Here is a 24,233-nt window from a genome sequence, read left to right on the forward strand (position 1 = left end):
CTGATTTCACAGTTTGTGGGTTTGAGCCCCACGTTGGGCTCTGTGCTGACAGCTCAGAGCCTGGAGCCTGCTTTGGATTCTGTGTCTCCTTCTGTCTCTCTGCCCCTTCCCTCACTTGCGCTCTGTCTCTCTCTCTCAAAAATAAATAAACATTTTTAAAAAATTAAAATAAAACTCACGACCTAGAGAACAAGAGTGTCATGCTTTATGGACAGGCGCCTGAGAGCACTCTGTTGTTAACACATCCTACCTTCATGAAAATCTACCTAACCGGGGCCTAACCTTCTTGCATGTTATTATCAATGCCCAGCTGACCTGGTAGAAGGGAAATATCCAACCTTAGCCCACTTTAATGTTCCCTAATGGAAAAATTCTGTCATTGTTTCCAATGTTTCTTTCATGGGCTCTCCCCAGTCCTGCAGGCCCTTTCCATGCTTTCTGGCTTCCTTTGTCTCCTTCCTTCCTCTCAAGGTGAATACTGCCAGAATCTCGCAGCTCTGGTATTGTCAGTCTGATGGACGAGTAATCCCCACTGTGTTGGTTTTGGTGGGTTATTAGGTCCAGGAGAAGGCACAGATAGAATCAGGATATTTTAGAATGGTACAGTTTGAAATAAAATCATGTTCATGTCTCATCTGTTATCTTTTACTAATGGAATATTTTCACCTGACCCGTCAATCTTTTTCAAAATGTATCTGTTTTGCTGCTCTGTGGCTTACGCTTACCACTCCTGCCCCTGTCTATTGATAATGCTACATTTTGAAGCCTTTGGGCTACTTACTGGAGACTCATAATACCCATAATTTAAAGCGGGGGGGGGGGGGGGGCGTGATAAAACCTTCATGTCTTAAATGACACGGCCTTGAAACACTATAAAACTTGTAGTCTGATAACCTGGAACTAAATTAGCCAAAGCTTTGATTCGCATGCAGCTGGAGATCAAAACAGGTTGAAGTGTCTTAAGCAATGTTTACGCTTAAGGTCATCATTAGACAATAACTACTATAATAGTGAAAGGAACCCAAAATGTATAAGCTAATCAATTGAGATTTTAAACAGAAAAAAGGAAATCAGCATATTCTAGTAATTTATTAAGGAGCAATGTTTCCATTGCAAATAATTTATAAAAAATAAATAAGCTCATTAAAAGTTAATTCGTTTTTACCATAAAATAAGCATATGGAAATATTATAAGCAAAATTAGAAACTCTACCAAGGATTTTTGAATCACATAAAAATTTAGTTAATGGGTCTTCAATTATTCAATAACAATATACAAATTTCCGTGTTTCGTCTGTGTCATTAGATTGTTTCCAAAGAGCAGATGGCGGAGCACACTGATATAGAAGCATCTTCTGCCAAATTATGTTCAGGATTCTATCAATTCAACATTCGTAAAATTCACAGCCAAGAAAGTAATCTGGTATTATTAAGTAACTGTGGGGATTCGTATTTTTAGTCTGGTTTCACCCATGGGCATCCTAGGACGATGTCTATTCAAAGTCACAAATGAAATAACGAAGGGACTTCAGGGTGAACTGTATTAACTGTAACAGTCCCTGGTCTTACTTAGGGTCTTACTTACTGAGCTCTGAATATCTGATTAACAAAAAATCATATGCACATTAAAAATAAGTGGAATCAATCCAGAAAAACATGTCTGGTGGAGGTGCTTTATTTATTGAATTAGTATGCTCAGCACTTTGCTATTATAGACATTATTCCCATTTCAAAGATGAAGAAATTGAGGCTCAGTGACATTTTGAAGTAGGTCTACTGACACTTTTCTGTCTGCCCTTCTGCCTCGATTAATAGGTAGGTTGAAATTTTTTCCTTCTCTAATCTGTTTTCTTCTCTAATCTATTTCTCAAACTGAGGCTGGAATATCAGTCACCAAGCCTTTTCTGGTATGTAGCAATTACATCACAAAATAAATTTCATTTGTAGGCATCCTATCACAGGCAGTAGAGTATTTCCACCATTTACTCAAGGTTCCTTGTGGTTTTTCTTGACCTCTTTCTCCTTGATATCAAACAACGGGTATTTACCACAAATGTATGAAACAAAAATGTCCCAGGAAATGCACTGCCACAAACAAAACTCTAACAATACTTAATGGTTATACAAATGGAAAAATATAACAGATCTGAGAAAAAAGCAACATATTCTTAGAAATTGTATTTCAAGATGACATAAAGGAGTTCCTGCTAGAAGAGGAGTTCCCTGGTACTTATTTGCATATAAAGAACTTAACCTATAACAGTACTTGCAAATAGAATACTGATTGGCTAAGGGACAATGTGAATAAGAAAGAAAACAAGTTATAATCCTCTCACTCTGTGATTGGTCTAGGGGTGATGACTTAGGAAAGCCATGTTACTGCCTTGTTACCTAGAAAGGCTATCAAAGGTTATCACATGGAAACGTGTGTTCCTTCCTCTGGATACACAGAACTGATGCTGTGTGGCATCTAACACATGGCAATTTTGGATTCTTGACAGTCTTTATTAAATGTGTCTCTGGACAAAGGTGATGTCAGGGAGCTAATTCTGTTAATTCCTGTATTCCATCATTCATTCATACATTTATTCAACTAATCAACATTTACTGAACAATATTTTATAGGAGGCTCCGGGCTAAATACTAAAAATCAAAACAAAACAAGAAGACACGGCCTCTGATTTCCCTCTAGAACCAAGGCTCTCTGTGAAGGTTGGTCCATGTCATCTAAATTAACATTCTCTTTCCCAGACAGAAATTTTGAGCAGCATTGCTCAATATTAAATATTCAACGGAGATGCTACAAGACAATATAACTGCTCTATTCAGTTGGAAAAAGGCAATTTGAATGAGAGAAAAAATGGAATTGTAGATTTATGTAGAAACAAGAGCAGTTGAATTCCACCACCTGAAATACTGCGAGATTCAGAACTAGTTACAGAATTCTCCCTTCCCTGAAGATGTTTAAAAATATTTGTCTTAATCAATAGTTTAGCTTAATTGTAAACTTACTTGCCAATTTATTTCCATGGACTGTAGAGCTGGAAGACTCTTGAAGAGTTTATTCTTCTAGTTTGTTAAATATTTGGGGTATCTTAATTATGCTAGTAATTGACTTGGCAGAGCAAGGCTTTCTTTACAGACCTGCACTGTCCAGTGGAGTGGCCATTAGGCCACACGTGGCTATTGAGCACTTACAGTCTGGCTAACCCAAATTGAGCACGGGATGTGTCATACTTGTAAAACACACACCAGATTTCTAAGACTTAGTAAAAAAAAAAAAAGTATGTAAAAATCTTAATCATTTTTATATTGATTATCTGTTGAAGTTAATATTTTGATGATGTTGGAAACATAATGTATACCATTAATCTTTATTTTTTCCACATTTTTTATTTTTTAATGTGACTACTAGAAAATTTAAAATATGCAGCTTGCATTATCTCTGTGTTGAACCGCATTTGGTATAAACAGTATAAAGGAAAAGCTTCCAAGGCATTAATAGATTCTAATTCTTGTCTGTGGAAGATGAAAATAAAATGAAAAGCGTCCGTATTGAATCTGAAAAACCGTCCACGCAAACCCAGGCAAAAGGAACTGGGCATAAGTGCAAGGGGTACACCGGGGTCCAAGAGAGGAACTGCGAAGGCAGAGCAAATACAAGTGTGGCAGAAATTAGCCCAAAGGCCTCAGAAAACCACAGTGCCACCTAATGCCCTTGCAGAGTTGGCCCCACAACCTAATGAGAGGTGTAGGAGTTCCAGAGGAAGAGTCTCTACCTTCAAAAAAATATGCAAAATGTTGAAGCACCCAGCACTAGTGAGTAAAATATTAGAACTGATGCGGAAGGAGGGCGGTGGACAGGAAGTCCCGCCCCTGGCCCCGCCCCCTCCCCCCTCCCCCTCCTCCCTCCTCCCTCCTCCCTACCCTTCCCCCCTCCCGCGGTCTGTTCGGACCCTCGCTCCTTTCCCGCTGTAGGGAGCCACTGACCTCCTCCTAAGGTCAGTGAGGACTCAGTGTTAATACGCTGCTCTCACTATGGATGGTTTTGAGATGTCATTTCTCCTTGAGGCTTTGGCATGTCTGTTTGGTCTCTTTCGGCTCTTCCTCTATTTTGCTTTCTCAGTGTCTGAAAGTCTCCGCTCAACCACAGGGATGAGCACAAGGCAGCCTCCACCCCCTTCCACCTTCCACCCTGGCTGTCCACCCGTTTCTTCACTGCTCATAGCCTATGTAGTTCAGTCAACTCAAAAAACTGTTTTTTAAAGAAATTCATCCAGCAGCCAGTCAAATGATTATGAAAGCAGTAAAGTTGCAGGCAGATTTATTACAATACTTCATCAAGGGACAGAATTGCTTCTGTCTACACTCAAGGGAATGAAAATTAATATGGTAGCAAGAAAACTTTTAAACAACATTATTTCACAGTAATTTACAATAAGAAACTAGTTCAACTGATAGGAATGGTTAAATAACTTGTGATAAATTTGTATAGTGGAATTCAACTATTAGAAATCATGTTTTTGAAGACTAATGACAAAGTTAACACACAATAAAAATTAATAAAGATACACAACTATTTACAATATGATCTGACTCTAATTATGTAAAATAAAATACACAGGCTACGGTAATAGTGACTACCTGGGTGTGATGACAGGTAATTTTTTCTCTTTACGTATAGTTTCTGTGTTTTTAAAATTTTTTTACAATGAATATATATTACTCTTATAATCAGAAAAATATATATACATAAGAGAAACTATTGTTCTCTAGTTTTTAATTTTAATAATAAGTCCAATTTTTAAAAGAATACCAACAAAAGCTTATCTTTCATGGAAAAAAATCACACCACCTTTAAAGATGATACATAATACAGTACAACATTTTATTATACACTATAACCCTGTGTCGGCAAGATTAGTTATGCCTGATACGATAGTGGTTTACCTTGCCTGATACGATACTGGCTTATCTATAAAACAAACATTATGATCGTCCACAACTCCAGTGTCATAGAAAGACCCCTGTCTGAAAATCAGCAAAACTTGTTTAAGGGGCATTAAAAGATAAGACCTCATTAGCCCTTTCTAGAAATCAGTAGCATGTTTCAGTGTGAAAGTTCAAAGCAAAACTACTTCAAAGCTAGTTCCACAGAAGGTGCAGCAAAAATAGAAAATAAACCTCAGCGATCACAGAAATAAATCTTCCAGTGTTATCAGACCAAATGCGAACCTAGTAAGAATTTTTAAAAACTCGATTCAAAGAAATCAGGGCACTTTCTAAAGAACAGCAAGTGAAGTCACTCTTCATAGGATGAGTGATTATTTCGTTCTTATTCACTCAGGAAAGGTCACATCATTCATTGAAAGGAGTGCTCTAAAATCAAAGGGTTTCTAATCAAATTAATCATACTGTTGCTCATAATATGCACTTTTTCCTCCTTTCCTCCTCGCCACGCAGTATAATGCATTGCACGATCGGTTTATGCTTCCTGAAGAGTCTAACATCTCATGATTCATATTTAGTTTTCTGCAAACATTTAAAGCCCTCTATGTACAGACCCTTGACAAGGCCCCAGTGACACAAAGCCCTCAAGGACCCCAGGGCCTGAAAAGTGCCTTGAAAGTCACATAAAATAAAATTCTACAATTTGCTCTGCTAAGTACATCATTAACCAGATATGTAAATTAATATTAGCAGCATTTGATAGAAACACTGCTTTTAAAAGGAACGTTCTAGCGTAGGGCCCTCTGTCATGTCTCTAATATTCTACCATTTCTTTTTCAAGGGAAACTGGGTCCAACAGAGACCATTAGGCATATCATGGAAGTTTAGAGATGGTTATTTGGGACTTAACTTTTTATTTCCACATTTGTTTTACTTCAAGATAATTTAGGAACGGGCACTGATCTTGCTATTCAATTTCTACAAAAATGTTCCAGAATGGGTCCCACTTCCCATACATTTGTTACAGAATGTGTTTCAGAGATGATGGCCCCTAACCGTCTTTGATCATCCTCCAAGAAAGAACAAATCCAGGCACTATTCACATTATTCAGTATTTTACAATCACCTATGCTCACTTCCATACCTCTGTCATACGCCACACATTTTTTTTCTAGAAGTCAGATAAGTGAAATCCAGTCTTACGACACTGAGAAGCGCAAATGGTGAACAGCTGATGTGTGTGCATAATCATTTCAAAGTAAATGAATAGGAAAAAGGTCAGGACTACTTGTAACTTCTTTTGCCTTTCTTAGAGTAGTAAAAAATCAGAGAAAGAGAAATAATAAAAGCAAAAAGTAGGAAAGCTATGAAAGCCAGTAAAGATTTGCGGGTATGAAAAAAGCCGCATTCGGTGCACAGGGTGAATTCTTCTGGACAAAATCTCCCCAGAGTTTCAGGACCCGAGAAACCATTGCTGTCAATCATTTTCCGATAATGTTTCATGGACGGTTTGGGCTCAAACTGATTTGCAGCATAATGATAGAAGCCAAACTTTGGAGCTGTGCGATCATTGAATGAATAAGCGAAGTATCCACAAAGATTGACACCATCCAATATGTAGGCTAGAAAAACAAAAGGACAGAATAGTTATTAAAATTTTTTGCACGCAGCACTTCACTTTTACACAGCCTTGGTGCATCAGAGAAAATTTCAATACTATTTAATAAAACTAAATTAGGTTTGATCACAACAGGCTTCCTTCATGCGAGGACAAACATTGAGCTACAGTTAACGTAGAAGGTTTTACATAATTAAACCTACTCTGATGTACTTGGGTTAAATCTTCATGCACAATGAAGGAGGTAAGACTGCTGTGAAGCCGTCTGAAATGGGGGACAAGAAAGTCCATGCTTTTATAGGCCCCAGCAGGTGCTAGGCATCCCCCCCCCACCCCCACCCCGGCTAGGGTCTTCGACTTTTAGCTAAACTCCATTATCCTGAGGGGAAAATACTAACTCTCTCTTGGACTTTTTCAGTGTGGCAAGGAATGGATAGCAGCACTTTGCTTCCCAGGCAACAGTGGGTGTATTCGTTTGAGGGTGCCTATGGAGGGAGTACCACGCCCTCGCGTGACATACGCTTCCAGGGGCTGCTGTTTCCGGGGCTCCTTACCTTTCAGAGCTTCATTTACATAATTTTGCATGTAATACACCCTCAGCTTGTCTTGCGCTGCCTGCGGATCATCGTCTATGCCGTTGGATATTATATACATGGGGAGGTCTCCGTACTTCAACTTCAGCCAGTTGAGAATTTTGCGTAAGCCCCAGGGCACTACTGCCACCTGACTGGGGGAGTTGAGCCACGTGATGTCGGTCATTTCCTGCACCTCCAGGTAATCGTTGTATTTCATTGGATCTTCTTTTTCCCAGTCGACGAGGATGGTGGTGTAATGGCTTACGGCCAGAAAGTCGAAAGAACCCCGGATTAGCTTTTTTTCATCTTCAGTGAAATAAGGTAGAAGGAAATTGTTTCTCTGCGTGAGCCAGTCCCTCATCACACGCGGATAATCCCCAGAGCCGAAAATGGGCTCGGCCAGCCAGCCAATGTCAAATTCCAAAACTCTCTCTGCCACTTCTTTGTCCTTTTGGGAGAAAGGGCAGGCCGGCTCTATCCAGTCGGCCTGCAGGGCTATGGATATTTTCCCCTTCTGAGAGCCCCGAAAGTTTTCATCGTACACGCGCCAGGCCAACGCGTGAGCCTTCAGAAGATTGTGCCCCGCGCTGTAGGTCATGTTCCGTGTGTACGGCTCACCCATCGTGATCCAGAACTTGACGTGGTGGCCGAGATCCTTGAAGCACAGCCGGGCATACTCTGCAAAAGCCGAGGCGGTGTGGGGGTTCTCCCAGGCTCCGTGCTTGGCCAGGGGCCGCGGCAGCCCTTGGTGCGGGGCCGCGGGTCGCCAGAGCGCCACCACCGGGGTGATGTTGGCGCGCACGAGCTCGCTGACCACGCAGCGGTAGTAGTCGAGGACCGTGTGGTTCACCTGGGACTGGTTGCCCAGCGGCAGGATCAGGGCCCAGTCCAGGGAGAAGTGAAAATGGGAAACGTGCATCTCCTGGAGTAAGGCTATCTGAGGCCGGATGGCAGCGAAGTCCACGCAGTAGGACTTCCGCTTCTTGGTCACAACCCCGTCCACCTTAATTAGCCTCTTACTGTGGTGGACGTCCCACAGGTAAACGTTCGGGTCAGTAAACTGAGACAGAGTGGTGTCCACCTGCCAGCAGAGGAGAAGTGTTAGCTTCACGAAATCCCACGCAATCCCTTCCGCAAAACTAACAAGCAAGAGGGGCAAAAATAGAGCCTCCCTACCCATTTCAACCATTCCTCCCAAGTCGTTAAGTTCCTGGAAAAAACAAAAACAAAAAAAACCACATTCCACTCTTTGATGCCTATTTGTTTTACCCCTAGCTCTAACTCTTGATCATTTCAGATGACAATGTTTCTCACACACCTCTGGTCTGTGTTAAGCAAGCATGTTTGAACGATTGCATTTTAATATAAAAAAAACTACTAATATTATGAGACTCCCAAATTAAAAAAAAAAAAAATGGATGAAGAGATAAAGCCTAAAACCTGAGTTAGAATCAGAAAATGCAGAATGGTATGTAAAATATTAAATCATGGGGGCACCTGGGTGGCTCAGTCGGTTAAGCGTGGGACTCCTGGTTTCGGTCAGGTCATGATCTCACGTTTCCTGAGTTCGAGCCCCGTGAGAGGCTCTGCGTTGACCGCACAGAGCCTGCTTAGGATCCCCTGTCTCTTCCTCTCTCTGCCCCTCCCCCCCCCCAAAATAAACTTTAAAAAGTATATTTTAAAAAATTTAAAAAATTAAACTAAATTGTACTTCTTAAAATCATGTTCCAAACTGAAGTTTGCTGTAGGTAGAGACCATGCTAAAAACCAGTGACTGTTGCTTTTTATTGCCTTTAGTGTCAAAGACTGGATTTAACCAATTCAATCTGATGGTAAAAGTGATAGAGAATGTGGTAATGAGGAACGATGTTGTCATTTCCACATATCGGGCTATTTTAACATAGTTTTTAAGTTTTTCTACATTATTTTTCTGTGATGATCATGACAATAATGGTTGTCAATCATCTGATCCATAAGCCTCCAAAATGGAAATAAGTATTTAGGAAGAGCAGACGCGTTGTAAAAACTGAAATCATAAAACCCTCCCTCCACGTGTAAACCATGGAGGAAAATGCAAACTGAAAGTTCATCCCAAGGAACCACTTGATGGAACCAGTTTTCTCCTCAGAAACAATCCTGTTCAAACAGGCCCCTTGGTTTGACCCTCTATATGCAAGCTGGGGTCTAACTCTGTTTAGGGACCTCTAGCAGTTTTGTTGCATTTTGCGGGCCTGAGTTGCTGTTCCTCTGGAGGGGTCAGTGCTGTGTTTATAAAGGAAAAGTAATAAAAACCCAGCGTGTCAGAGGGAAATTGCTTTCTCTGGAGAACCGTCTCTTATAGATCACCCACGCATGCGTGTCCCCTAGTACGGTGGGAATGCTGTGAGAAGTATTTTTCCACTGTGATGCACCCACAAATCTTGTTTCCTCAGCTTTGCAAGAGAAAATATTTGCATGCTCTTTTGAAGTGAAAGTGTTCATAGCTTGAAGGAATTCTTTGGCTTATTTTTATAGAGCTCTGAGTTGACTAAATTTATACATTTTCTACCACAATTTTTCCAAAACAGCAGGTTTTATTCAGTCCATCTGCAAATAAATATGAGAGACTAAGGTACAATTTCTGGGGGGAGGGGGAAGGCGGGGATCTGTTTCTTGAAACTACAGGATGCTTAGAAATAAGTACTCAGGCACAATTCTATCTAACCTCCATTAATTTGTCAACTTTTCTTAATAAAAAAATGAAAAAATTAAGGGCAGCCTTTCAGAAATGGATATAAAGTATATATTTCGTTTATCGTGGAAGAAACCTCCTATTAGTGGCCAATGTTAAACAGTCTTTCTGTCCCCAGCATGTGGCAGGTTCTGTACCTAGATTTACTATGAGCATCAGTGGTTGTCCAGGGACAGTGACCCTGGGAGTCACTGAAATACCAGCCGGGAGGGAAAAGATAACTTTCAATGGTTTAAAAATTACTTCTCAGGACTTTAATTCAATGTACGAAAAGTATAGAGAACAGCTTGTAAATGAAAACATAGGCACACACTCCTCAGAACTGCCCTAATTTCACTTTGTCGGTTAGGAAGTTCCCTCAGGAAGGGGCCCTGCCAAAATAATGCCAAGCTCAAGGTGAAAAGCAGGAAGAACAAAACAGCAGTGGCAACCTTTTTCCCACTAGAGAGCTTCTGGAGAAGTTCCCCCACCGAGGGTCTGAGAGTGAGTTGTTTTGTGTTTGGCTGGTTCGGGGTGGGAGAGACTGGGGAGCTCCAGTGGGTGGAGGAACAGAGAGCCCCCCCCCCCCCACCAACCACCACCACCACCACCACGACCCCGGAAGTGATGAAGTAAAATGGCAATGCAGCCTCAGGGGAAGGGTCCAGGGCTAATGTCTCATTGGCATCAGACCAAATTTTAAAACAACGGCCCCCGAGGGGTAGAAAACGCAATTCTCTCCCCATCTGCCTTCCTCCTCACTGCCATAGATGCCATTGTTGCATCTGCCTAGAGTTTCTCTGCTCTCTTGAGGAAATAGGTGGTCCTCTTAAAACCTTCTCACTACTTACCTGTTCCCAAGGCAAACACAGTCCTGGGGTGGGGAGCAGAGCAGGAGGGAAGGAGTTCCCTCCAATGTGCAGTCCCTCCCAAGTTCACACTGCCTGCACAGAGATGCTGGCGGAAAACTGAAGCGGGAACTACCTGCCCTGCTATTAGACATCAGGGCGGAGCATGAGCCCTCGGTGACCAAGGGCACAGAGCCTGGCAGAGAGCGGGGCCTGGCACAAGGTCATGAGAGAGAACAAAGACCAGGGACTAACCCGTCCAGAGCACAAATACAGGGGAGGGAGGAAGGATGGGGAGCCCATCTCACCAGCCACTTCTGCACCTCCAGACCCTATTTGAAGCCCACTGTCGTTCCCACTTGCAGGAGAGAAATTAGGAAAAGGAGGTAGGAGCAGAGGCTGAGGGAGGAGAGAGAAGGAGGGTGGAAAACCCCAAACCCAACAGGGCAGAGCTACGCTCAGACATCCTGGCTAATACATGTCCCTCAGTCGCCTTTTAAATGTAAGAAGGGATTTAAGACTGAGACTTAAAGCTAAGTTTTTTCTTAAATGTTTGTTTATTTTGGGGGGAGGGGGCATGCACAATCAGGGGAGGGGCAGAGAGAGAGAGGGAGACACAGAAACCGAAGCAGGTTCCAGACTCTGAGCTGTCAGCACAGAGACTGACACGGGGCTCGAACCCCTGAGATCATGACCTGAGCCGAAGTTGGAAACTTCACTGACTGAGCCACCCAGGTGCCTTAAAACTAAGTCTTTTAAACTGAGGTCTTCAAAAGACCTAAGAATAATACAACCCAGCAAAAAATGTATGAAGGAATGTGTTATTTATTTCCTTATAAAGGACTGCCATTTGATGTTTACAAGAAAATAGCAACCCAGCTCAACTAAAAGACCCTCCCTCAGATCCAACCATTCTTCCAAATACTTGTTTTGAACTGAAGGGTAACAGAATATGCCACCCCAAAATGTGACCGTAGTTCAGGGCCTGCCACCCCAAAATATGCCCCTCTGGTATACTATTTTGAGCTGTAGGCACTCGAATAATAACATGCAGGGAAAGGCTTTCTCTGAACTCCCCTTACCTGCCTAAAGACAGATGCTCCAGAAGGAACTCTGTTCTCATCAATCCCTCCCAGGAGTTTCATCACCCAGGGAAGATCGAGACACGTCACAGGAGACCAGAGGCCACCACAAGACCCAGACAGACTTTGTCAGAAACTCTTGTGGCTCCCATCTATCCTTCTAAGGGCCCATCCATCTTTCCTAAAAATTGCTTATTCTTCCCTAAGAGACATATATCCCACCTCTGCTTCCAGCTTTTTCTATTAAGCTGGTATTTAAGCCTGAATTCTAAGTCACCTCAAGGACTTAACTCATTTTTGTCTGAGTATCTCTCATGTATATATCAGGTACACATGTTAATATACTCCTGCTTGTGTTTCTCTTTTTAGTCTGTTTTTAATTTTCCCTATAATTAAAGAGCTCAGAAGGGTAGAGGGAAAGTGATTTTCCTCTCCTACTGCACCAGTGAGTTGGCTAGAAGCATCCGACAGCATGCTAAGTGCCAAATGCCTTTGCTTGCCTATGGATACCACACTTTGTCTCTGCCTCTTATTTTAATATTTATTCATCTTGAGAGAGAGGGAGTGTGTGTGTGTGTGCAAGTGGTGGAAGGGCAGAGAGAGAGAGAGAGAGAGAGTTCCAAGCAGGCTCGTGCTGTCAGCATGGAGCCCAACACAGGCTTGAACTCACGAACTGTGAGATCATGACCTGAGTGATCACGACCTGAACCAAAATCAAGATTCGGATGCTTAACCAGCTGAGCGGCCCAGGCACCCATGTCTCTGTCTTGATTTCTATTTTCACACTCAGACTTTTCAACAACACCCCACCAGCACCTGCTCACTTAACACCATGCTCCATGCACTCTATTATATTATTTGTACATCAATCATTTTCCCTCAGTAGACCTCTATGAGGTTTTTTGTTTGTTTGTTTGTTTGTTTGTTTTGGTTTTGAGACAGGGTGCAAATAAGCGAGGGCAGAGAGAGAGGGAGAGAGAGAGAATCCCATGAGGTGCAGAGAGAGAGAGAGAGAGGAGAGGGGCTCACCCGAAGCAGGGCTTGTGTTCACCTGAAGCGGGGCTCAAGCTTACCTTATGTGGGACTCTAAATCACGAGCTGTGAGATCATGACCTGAAGCCAAGTCAGATGCTTAACCAACTGAGCCACCCAGGCGCCCAGCAGTAGACATCTTTGAAATCAGGGGTCAATCTTACCCATGTCAGTGTGCACTCCCCTCAACGGAGCATCCCCGGCAATGAACACAGGGCTTTGTGCATGCTAAGCATCCAATAAGTGCCTCCTAAAATAGTCCATCAAGCTCCAGAAAACAAATTCCTTTAAAATTGGGAAGTTAAAAATATACTGAGGATTAACTAAGTAGTAAGTGCTCAATAAATATTGGTTGACCATTTTGAAGAACTTCCTTACCCTTTCGATAACTAGTTCTAGAAATGAAACTTCAAGCAGTGAACCATTGGAGCAAGAGTTTTCACCGCTTGAGATGCTTCTGCAACAGGGTGCAGCTAAGCCCCGGCAGGGCTCTGCCTAATGTTCCTGCCTCAGACTCAGCAGCTCCACTGAGATCTCGGAAAATTTGAAGTTGTTTGTCCTATCTTGTTTATGGAAGAACTCAACTGCTTTAAAAAGCATCCAAAACCACTGTATTAAAAGGGAGTATTTTTATCTTTTTATTATCTTTTCAGATATTAAATATTCATATATTTTAAATCTGTTCCTCCTTTGGGACTGATTTAAAGTGCAAGATGAAGCTAGGAAGATTTGTGGAGAGAAGGGTGCAATGTTCCAAATTGTGCCCTTAATGTTCTCATTAAGGAATCACGTCTGGCCCAAAGAATGGACAATGTGTCATGACAACCTAATAAGGAAGCACTACTTACTAGCGATAGGGCTTGGTGAGACTGCTGATTGGTTTTGTCAGCTGACTTACTTGAATGTAGTTGTCAACAATTCCCCAAGCAAAGTCACAGGGAAATGTCCCTTCTAGAGGTTGATTTTCAGGTAAAGGAGGGAAGCCATTTTTCTCTATCAGCTTTTGGTAGAACAAGGCTGAAGATTTCGGCAACAGTTTCTTATCCTGGCTTAGAAAGTCAACATAGAAGAGTCCACGCCTGATGCTGTAACCTCTGTGCCATTCGAAGCCATCCATAAGGGACCAGGCCGTGTACCCAATGACGTCCACCCCATCCAGCCTAATGGCTGCAAAGAGAAGAGAGGACAAGAACAATGTGACCCCTAGCCAGGCACTGGCCTCATGTGTCAAGAGCATTTGAGGGGTTTACTACTTACGGAAATAAGTTGCGTATAATGGTCACTGTTTGGTAAACCAATGACTTTCTTACTAATAAAAGGCTGTCACACTTGGGTAATTCTACAAACAAATGTCTTCACCAACATGCTTATCTCCAGTATGTTTTTACTTGGAATATTTTTATTTCCAGTAGGTGTTCTTTGGGCCTGAGATGATGGTCTTGCTCCATTTTCTATCCTAGCATTGTGCTTGCCACAATAAGTGAACACAATCTTTAAAAGAATAAACTACTTAATATTTTCTTCAGAAAGGGTTGATATTCTTTTTTCTTTAAAAATTGTTTTATTCAGTGCAAATAATAAGAACCCAAAAACATGTACAGAGATCTAGATGTCCTGGGATTCACTTAATCCTTAATATAATCTAAAATTCTAGAGTACTAACTCTGAAAGTCAAGTGTTTTCACACATTATAACCCAGTTTCTCATTTTCAAAATGAGTTAAAAATGAATTTAAGTTCCTCAAGTCCCCAAATGAGAAAGGTGTTACATAAGTGCATTTCTACTATTGCCAAAATGAATTTCTTCATTACAATTAAAATCTATAAATTCACATAGTTTATTACAGATCATCTGAAAGATTTTCCTGTTGCTTTCAGCAAGAAATTAGAATTTTATCCCCAATCCTACCTTTTAAGGTTTCCATTATGAATTTTTTGAGGTAATACATATATTTGGCGTCGTCTCTCTTGGTGGTCCCTGAGACAAACCAGCCATTTTCCACAATAAATATTTGAGGGTGGTTATATTCAAGGTCAATCCAAGAAAGGAGTTGCCTCAGGCTGGGAGATTCTAACTGGCGGAACTTCATGTGGGGGTCCAATAGTTGAAAACTCAAGGTGGGTCCAAAAGAAAGAGCAAAAAAGTCAGCTGTTCCCTTAATGAACTTTTTCTCAGCTTCAGTAAAATCAGGCAGAAGACGTGAAAGATTATTCTTCATGCTCTCAGGATAGTCACCATCAATAAATATGGGTTTGGCAAACCAGCCTAGTACAAAGTCAAGAGACTTTTGACATTCTTTGATGCTGTGGTCGGTCATTCTTCGAGGATTGATCCAGTGGGAGCTTAGGGCGATGGAGACCTGGCCTCCCTGAGTTGGACGGAAAGAAGTATTGTAGAGATGCCAGATTTTGGCATGAGCCTATAAAAGAAAAGCCATGGTGAATTTATCTCTGCGAGAAGAAATATGTAATACATTTCTGAATCCTCAACTCTATTGGTGTCTGTTTCACATCAAGCCTAACTTAACGAATCACCCCACAATGTAAAAGTCACCTGGAAACAATAGATTATTTCAGGGGTAGGTCAGCCCACAGCGAGCTGCTACCACGACTGGAATTATTTCTATTGTTTTTCAGTAGCCAGTGGAAAATGTGAATTTCTTGTCTTGAAGTCATTATTCATACTTTGAGAAGTTAATGAAATAAGAATTTGTTATAATATCTTACTACTTAATTGACTTTGGATTATGTAATTTTTAATTAATAGGCTTCGTGAAAAGAACCAATCCTGCATTATGATCGCACCAGGAATTTCTAAATAGGATTATATATTCTTTATCCTAAGAGACTGGGAGTTTTCGAGGTGACTCAAGTTGTTGGAGTCAATTTGATATTTTGTATTCATCTCTGACAGCTAAAATTCTAACACGTGTCCCTTTATTCTTAATTTTTATTCTTCCCTAAGAAGAATCAGCACAATAAAGTAAAGGGCCAACTCCAATATCTAGCCTCGGCCCACCCTCTGGAACTCTGGGACAGTGTTGGTTCGTACAGGACCAGAAGTGCGAGGGTACGAGCCAAGAGCAAGAATCACCCAAACTTGGCTTTGAGGAGATCAGCTGTCCATAGTTAGTCAGCACTCAGCTGGGAGTTTCCTACAGCAATGAAATGGGCTTTGCTTAAGATTAACTTTATACTCCCATAAAATCTTGCTGACTTCTGATATCTCATTTTCGCTTGTTTTCTTTGTATTTATGAAGACCAGTGAGGATTACAGGGTTTTTCCTCCCTTATTTGAATTTTCTCTTCACTTTTGAATTCCTTGATTTACTCTCCATATTTTTCTACAAACACAAGGGCTGTTTATTGGCCTTTTACTCCCCTAATATATCCTCCTTGAAAACCTCATTCCAGTTCTCTGTTTGACTCATATTCTCCAAAATGATCATGCCAATTTCATCCCGCTCCCTGGGCCTGAAGAAGCTCTTTCAGTATGCCAAATATGCTCTTCATTTTCCCTAAATATTCTTCTCGTGGTTCATTTCAGTGCAGGTGTCCAAGAATGATCTTATCACTGTTCTTATGAGTTCAGCCAAATATTTCAGTGGAATAAAATAGTTTATGTCTAACTTTCATTTTTAGTTTCTTAGTAAATATCTACTATGTTTCATTCCACTGAATATATTTTTTCATGACCTGAAGCATCTACCCATATGCTAAGAAGGAAAGGGAGAATAAAAGATTGATCAGAAGAATAGTAGCATTCACCCATGTGGTTCGGCGGGGGGGCTCAGTCGTGCTACGCTGCTGGTCTTGTGGTGTCCCCCACTTTATCTTCCTCCCCTCCACCACCCGATTTCTCTCTTCCCCATTGTCAAGACATCTCATCATGTCGCTTAACAGTTAAGTAGAAAAGAAAAGGAACATCTCAGGCTAGTCCTCAGAATGTCAGATCAGGGCACTTTCTTAACTTGGCCCAACTGAGGCCCACAGGCACTCGTGTTCTAAGTCTAACAGACACACCTCGACAGACCAGCTGCTGTGATAGAAATAAGAGGCCAGGCAAGAGTGACAGCAACCCAAGAACTTCCTAATCTGGGTCAGTTTTGCAGGTAGCAGAAGTAGGAGTCCTACCATAGAATAGCCTACACTAATGGACCACTCCTCTAACCTTGGATATTTTGACATGGTGCAGAGGAAGCCTGGCTAGGAAACCAATGCCCTGGGCCACACAGAAATGTACACGTGGTCTCTAATGTCAGATAAACTTCCTGCCCTGTCACATTTTTGGGTGCCTTTAACCACACTACCTAAACTGGCAGGTGAGACTAACTTCCTTGTGTCTTTCACAGAGATGTTATGACAATTAAATAATTTACATAAAACACCTAACACAGAGTCTGCATTCAATAAGGTCTCCATGAATGCTTACTCCTTCTCTCCTTAAAGGATGAACAGAAAAAAAAAAAAAAAAGGAAAGCATAACAGGTCCAGGGAATATCACCTGCTAAGGAATTCAGCCCAAGAGCACCCAAGTGAGGTACTGATGCCACCTGGGGTTTGGATTAGAAGAGGCTTAGGGCTTAGGCTGGGATCCCATCTCCCCCTTCCATTACCAGTGTGAGCCTCAGGTACTTCTCAGTATCAATGGGGACAGCATCTATTCTCCTGCAAGGACACGATGGGGATCATGTGATATGATGCAAGTAAAAATGTCTACTAAGTAGTTTATTATTTTATAGAAGTATATATTTGCAACATTGGGAAGTTGATGGTTAATTTTATGTGTCAATTTGACTGGACTTAGGTCCCCCCAGATAGCTGGTAAAATGCTTGTCAAGGGTTTAGCTAAACTATGCCATGGTAATGCTGCCTCAGCAGCCATTTTGTTTGGCCATGCAGCCTTGAGGGACCTTGACCTGACATCAGCCCCTCCTGCAAGTGCATGCCCTAGACAGCAGCCTGCAGGGTCACAATCAAATTTAAGGTCCTGACATGACCTCCCTAACCGCCCTTGTGATCCAGAATCGCCCCTTGCTCCCAGCCCCTGTATGCCTTATGGGCCCTTTAGATAGACCACCATGGAGCTTACTAAAATCCTCTTTCTGGTTTGAATTGACCAATCTGGCCCTTGCCTAAGAACCCTAATCAAGCCATGTATTTGGGTTCTGCCTCTCTCTTTGTCTGTACTCTGCCTTGACCTCCCCATGTGGCCCCTTAAGGCCGAGTACTTCCTCCAGGACCTGTGAGTAACAGACTTCTTTATTTCAAGTTCTCTTGTGCTCTGTTGTTGAACTGGGGCTCACCATACAGCACTATGCTCCACTTAACAAATGTTAATTTAACAAAACCATAACAACATTATTTCAGGGTGTGTCTATGAGGGTATTTCTGGAAGAGATTAGCATTTGAATAGGAAGGCTGAGTAAAGGAGACCACCCTCACCAATGTGGACTGCCATCAACCCATGCATTGAGGGGCTGAAGAGAACCAAAAAGGGAAGGAAGGGTGAAATGTTTTTCTGGAGATTGCAAACAAATATAGAAAGCATCTTGGATGTCACTTGTCTTAACCACTCACCCTACTCCCCAAACCCCTACTTGATCTGTTATTTGACTGCTCTCCACCACAGCCCAACTTGGTGGTCATCCCACTCATGGAGGCCCTCCCACCCTCACCCCCACCCAACCTGCCACACTGGGCTGCATGTCCCTCCTCTGGGTGCTCTCTGAGTCTCAGGCATACCTCTCTTGCATCTACTGCAGGTAATGATGCCTTCCTCCCCAGACTGAGCTCCCTGGCTTCCCTCATCCCCTTCCATTGCCTGTTAAACTGAACTGAACCCTGCTTCATTCACCTTCATTCCATTTTCTGATGGTAGATTTGAGTAGTTGACTACTGTAAGGCAAGGTGTGGGACGGTCACTACTTAAGGTGTGGCAACAACTAAGGACGATTAAGAGGGACACATGGTTATGTTTGGTTTTGCATTGCTTTCTAATTATTCCAGGTACATTAATCTTACAAACTTGTTATTTTAAGATTGACATTTAATAAAGCTATTGACATAGACTCAGGGAAGTAATTAAGGGTGTATGTAAGAATGTTTATCTATGAACTATTTCCAATAGCGAAATATTGAAACAATTGAAATGTCCAATATTCAAATACATTCACACCCATACGTGCATTTTTTAACACATTATGGTATGACTAAAGATATACTACTATTCAGACATTATAAACAATACGGAAGAACGTCCATTTACATGTTAAAACTGTTTCTAAAATACTAACTGAACAGAAAAGCAGGCTACAAAGTAATAAGTAGAGTTTAACAGAATTTTTTATTAAAGGAAAACACATACAAATCTGAAATGATTTATAAGTTGTTAAAAGAGCTTTTGTTTTTTTGGTTTTTTTGTTTGTTTGTTTTTTTTTTTGTTTTTTTAAAAATTTTTTTTTTTCAACGTTTATTTATTTTTGGGACAGAGAGAGACAGAGCATGAACGGGGGAGGGGCAGAGAGAGAGGGAGACACAGAATCAGAAACAGGCTCCAGGCTCTGAGCCATCAGCCCAGAGCCCGACGCGGGGCTCGAACTCACGGACCGCGAGATCGTGACCTGGCTGAAGTCGGACACTCAACCGACTGCGCCACCCAGGCGCCCCATTAAAAGAGCTTTTGTAGCAGGATTGTGGGTGGTATAATTCTCTTCAATTTGCTTATCTATATTTTTTCATTTCCTACCATACACATGTATTGCTTTAGAGTTTTGTTTTTTTTTTTTCAGTTAAAATTTAAATATGAAAAATAGCTCATAGGAGCTGGATGGCTGGCCCTGCTGAACTGTCCATGATAGTAATTTGAAAGCCGTGATCTCAATAACCCCTGCCTAATTTTTCTTTGTTGTGCCTTATGGTCTCTGCCTCAAGTCCTGAATCCTGGGTGCATGGAACCCTCCACGAAGGTCTGAAATCGCTAGGCTCCCATGCCTTCATGGGTGCATCTCTCTCAAGTTTTCCTACCCCCAGTCCCTCCAGTTCCACCCCACTTCAAAACTCAGCTCAGACATCACCCTTCTGGGAAGTCTTCCCTGACATCTTCCCTCTCTCTGCCCTGAAGTGTCCACTCCATGTGTCTCCACAGCTGCCCTCTATTAAAAGACCTTCCCCATATTGGGTTGCATTCATTCAAGTATCTAGATTGTAGGTGTTTCCAAGTCTTTGACTAGGTCTTTTATGTGTCTATTCCCAGATTCTAGCAAAGTGTCTGGGGCAGAATACGTATAACAAACAGATATGGAGGAACGAAGGCTGGCAGTGAAAACCAGACCAAAGAGTGTCGACACAAGCGAACATTTTTCTGAGCCAGAACAGGAAAACTCTCATCACATACCCTGGTTGTATTTTATTTCTGAGACCTCGAAAGACAGAAAACTTTCAGGTGCACACCATCACAAAAATAAATTAGAATGGATTTGGCATAGTAGGCTCTTAAGAATAATACTGCATAGTCCCAAGATGTGCTAATGATCTAATGTGGGGCATATGACATGGTGTATAATGTCCTCTCCACTTCCTTCTTAGCCTCATTGTTGATTTTGCAATCTACGTTCTGAAAAATCTAAGAAAAAAAATTAATCTTATATTTCTTTCTGCCAATCAGCTACTATCACCACATTTTAGAAGTCAACTGAAATATTCTGAATTCCATAAACACATATAAACATTTTCTCTCTGGTTAAATGACTCCTCGTCATTTACTTATTTGTACCCTTCACAGAGCTCAATGAAAACTTTCACACAAACTGGGTATTTAAAAAATAGTGAGGGACAGGAAACGTGGGAGATGAACCCCACGTCCACTCCAGCATTCTACCACGGTTCGGTTTCCAGACTTGGATGAGGGAAATGAAGCCCAAGCAACACACAGCAGCACTGCTGAGCTGAGAAGGCAGAGCTCAGTGATACGGGCTGCTGAAGATCCACATGTCGAAGAGAAGGGCACAGAGGGAGGGCCCAGATTTCTGCATGAGGATTTCCCGGCAGTCCTTGGCTAACTATGAAGAAGACGAGATTCTGCAGGGCTTCACAAAGAGCAGACGCCACAGGTCTGAGAGCTGAATACAAAAGGCTGTACCTAGAGAGCCACAATAGAGAAACATGGCTGAATACTTCAGACATTCAACCGAAATCCATAAAGGTCATATGTGAGGAATAAGGACAAAACTAAGACACACCAGCTCTAACAAAGACTACATCCAAGCTTAGTGGGTTCAAGAGAATCCTTGGTAAAGTAATTGCCTGGCAGAGCAAAATGCCACACCCTTTAAAGGAAGTGGCATAAGCCAGACTTCCTATCATGTGTTAGTTATATTGTCCAGGCATAATAAAAAAAATTACTAGACATTGAAAAAGCAAGAAAATAAAAATCTTTTTAAAAAAAATCAAAAGGACAGAAACCAAAGCCAAGATGACCCAAAAGAATTTTAAGATAGCTATTACAAGTGTGTTCGAAGATTTCAAGAAAAAGATAGATATAAAAAGTGAGCGAATGTGGAATAACAGCATATAACAACAGAGAAATGGAAACTCAAAGAAAGCATGACAATTCTAGAACTGAAAAGTAAAATATATAAAATGAAAATTTTATCAAAGGGGATTAATAATATTAATTCTACATAGACTATATAATTAGAGTGAATAATCTCTATTTTAAAATTTTTTCATGTTTCTTTATTTTTGAGAGAGAGAGAGAGACAGAGCGCGAGCAGAGAGAGAAGGAGACACAGAATCTGAAGCAGACTCCAGGCTCTGAGTGTCAGCACAGAGCTCAGAGCAGGGCTTGAACTCATGAACTGTGAGATCATGACCTGAGCCAAAGTCGGATGCTTAACTGACTAAGCCACCCAGGTGCCCCAGGATGAATAATCTTTAAAGAAACCACAAAAATATATTAAATGTTTACTTTAAAAGCCAGTAGGATAACAAAAATGAAATACTAAAAAATATTTGATTCACCTAGAAGAATGCTTAAAGAAAGATACAAACAAAAACCAATGAAATAAACAGAAAGCAAACAGCAAAATGGTAAACACAAACCCAATCATATCAATAATTACTCAAATGAAAATAGACTAAATGCTCCAAGTAAAAGACTAGATAGTGTCTGCTGCTGACAGCACAGAGCCTGCTTAGGATTCTCTCTCTCTCTCTCTCTCTCTCTCTCTCTCTCTCTCTCCCTCTGTCTCTGCCCCTCCCCACTCAAGCTCATGTGCATGTGCCCTCTCTCTTTCTCTCTCTCAAAATAAATAAATAAACTTAAAAAAAAAAAACACAAACTCTAACCCCAGGTAATTTCACTAGTGAGTTCTATCAAAGACTTAAGGAAAAAAATATACCAATTCCACAAAAATTCATTTAGAAAATAGAGGAGAGGTCGTTCTCAATTCAACTTGTGAAGTTAGTATAACAGTGATGTAAAAATCTGCCAAAAAATTTAAGAAACGAAAATTAGAAACCAAACATCCCTGGAATAGATATGCAAAAAGTAACTGGAGGTCAAACACAACAATATTTTTTAAAATGTACCAAAAGAGGGGTGCCTGGGTGGCTCAGTTAGTTGAACACCCAATGTTGGCTCAGGTCATGATCTCATGGCTCATGAGTTCAAGCCGCATGTGGGGCTCTGTGCTGACAGCACAGCCTGCTTCAGATTCTGTGTCTCCCTCTCTCTGCCCCTCCCCTGCTCATACTCTGTCTCTCTCTCTGTACCTCTCTCAAATAAATAACCATTAAAAAAAAGTTTTTTTTTTAATGTACCAAAAGAGAAATGGCATGGCATTACTAATATGAGACAAAATATAGTTTAAGTCAAAAATTGTTACAAGAGACTTGGGGTGCCTGGGTTGCTCAGCTGGTTAAGCGTCTGACTTCAGCTCAGGTCATGATCTTGCAGTTTGTGGGTTTGAGCCCCGCGTCAGGCTCTGTGCTGACAGCTTGGAGCCTGGAGGCTGCTCCTGATTCTGTTTCCCTTTCTCTCTGCACCACCACCCCCACCCCACCCCACCCCCACCCCCCCCCCACCCCCCCCGCTCACACACCCTGTCTCTCTCAAAAATAAATAAACATTTAAAAAATTAAAATAAATAAATAAATAAATAAATTGTTACAAGAGACAAAGAAGAACATTACATATGGGTAAGAGGGTCAATCCTTCAAGAATATGTAACAGTTACAAACATTTGCACACGAAGAAGAAAAGAAAATTAATGAAACAAAAATTGATAGAATTGAAGAGAGAAATATATCATTTGATAATACCTGTTGCAGACTTCAATACTCCACTTTCAATAGTGGACAGAAACTCTAGACGGAAGGTCAACAAGTAAACAGAGGTCTCGGACATTACTAGAAGTCAATCCGAGCTAAGAGACACACAGAACACCCCACCCAACGAGAACAGATACACATTTTTCTCAAGTGCACATGAGACATTCCCAAGAATTGACCATATGTGAGGACTCAAAGCAATCCTTAATAAATTTTAAAAGATTGAGATCATACAAAGTATCTTCTCTGACCACAGTGAAGTGAAACAAGAAATCAATAACATTCATAAATATGTGGAAATTAAAGAACACACTCCTAAAAATCAACAGTCAAAGAAGAAATCACAAGGAACATTAGGAAACACTTACGAATAAAAACAAAAGCTGAATAAAAACAAAACCACAATGCACCAAGACTTAGAAGACGCAGCAAAAGCAGTACTCAGAGATAACTTTATACCTGTAAATCACTATATTAAAAAAGAAAGACCTCAAAGCAAGAACTTAACCTTCCACCTTAAGGAAAAAGAAAAAGAAGTGCAAACTAAACCCACAGCTGGCAGAATAAAAGGAATAATGAAGATTAGAGTAGATAGAAACACGACGGAGAAGAGTGTCTAGACAATTATCTGATAAATTATCTAGACTGACTAAGACAAACAGAGAAGACTCAAATTACTAAAATCAGAAACAAAAGTGGGGACACTATTACTGATCATTTCTGTATATCTATTTCCATAATAAAAGGATTATAAGGGAAGATGGTAAAAATTGTATGCCAACAAATGAGATAACCTAGATGAAATGAACAAATTCCTAGAAATACACAAAGTACTAAAAACGGCTCAAGAAGATATAGAAAAAGGAGAAGGATACCACTTTCTTTAAATTTTATTTTAGTTTTTTAGTTCTGCTTTATGGTGTATGATTTCCTTATTGTTTAGGCTCAGATCTCTGGTACAAGGTTGGATGGGGGAGATACCATGTTTACTCACTGGAAGATTCAACACTGAAACTTATCCATCCTCCCCAAACTGATCTCTAGATTCTGCACAATCCCATACAAAATTCCAATACATTTTTTTGTA

The 24,233-nt window shown here is 41.1% G+C and overlaps 1 protein-coding gene across 1 annotated transcript in view; it reads right to left on the bottom strand.

Annotated features, from left to right (window-relative positions):
- Positions 1–5,844: 5,844 nt before the first annotated feature.
- Positions 5,845–24,233, bottom strand: part of KL (klotho) — a 46,890-nt gene continuing 28,501 nt past the window's right edge. Inside the window, exons 2-5 of the mRNA XM_086713891.1 lie at positions 14,724–15,234; positions 13,714–13,982; positions 7,123–8,224; positions 5,845–6,572 (exon numbers count right to left, since the gene is read on the bottom strand). Coding sequence (XP_086570017.1) covers positions 6,235–6,572; positions 7,123–8,224; positions 13,714–13,982; positions 14,724–15,234 — 2,220 coding nt within the window. The 3' untranslated portion in view covers positions 5,845–6,234. The remainder of the gene's footprint in view (positions 6,573–7,122; positions 8,225–13,713; positions 13,983–14,723; positions 15,235–24,233) is intronic.

This window comes from Puma concolor, chromosome A1 (genome assembly GCF_028749965.1).
Source record: "Puma concolor isolate L17-30 chromosome A1, mPumCon1.1.hap2, whole genome shotgun sequence".
Classification (NCBI taxonomy): Eukaryota; Metazoa; Chordata; class Mammalia; order Carnivora; family Felidae; genus Puma; species Puma concolor.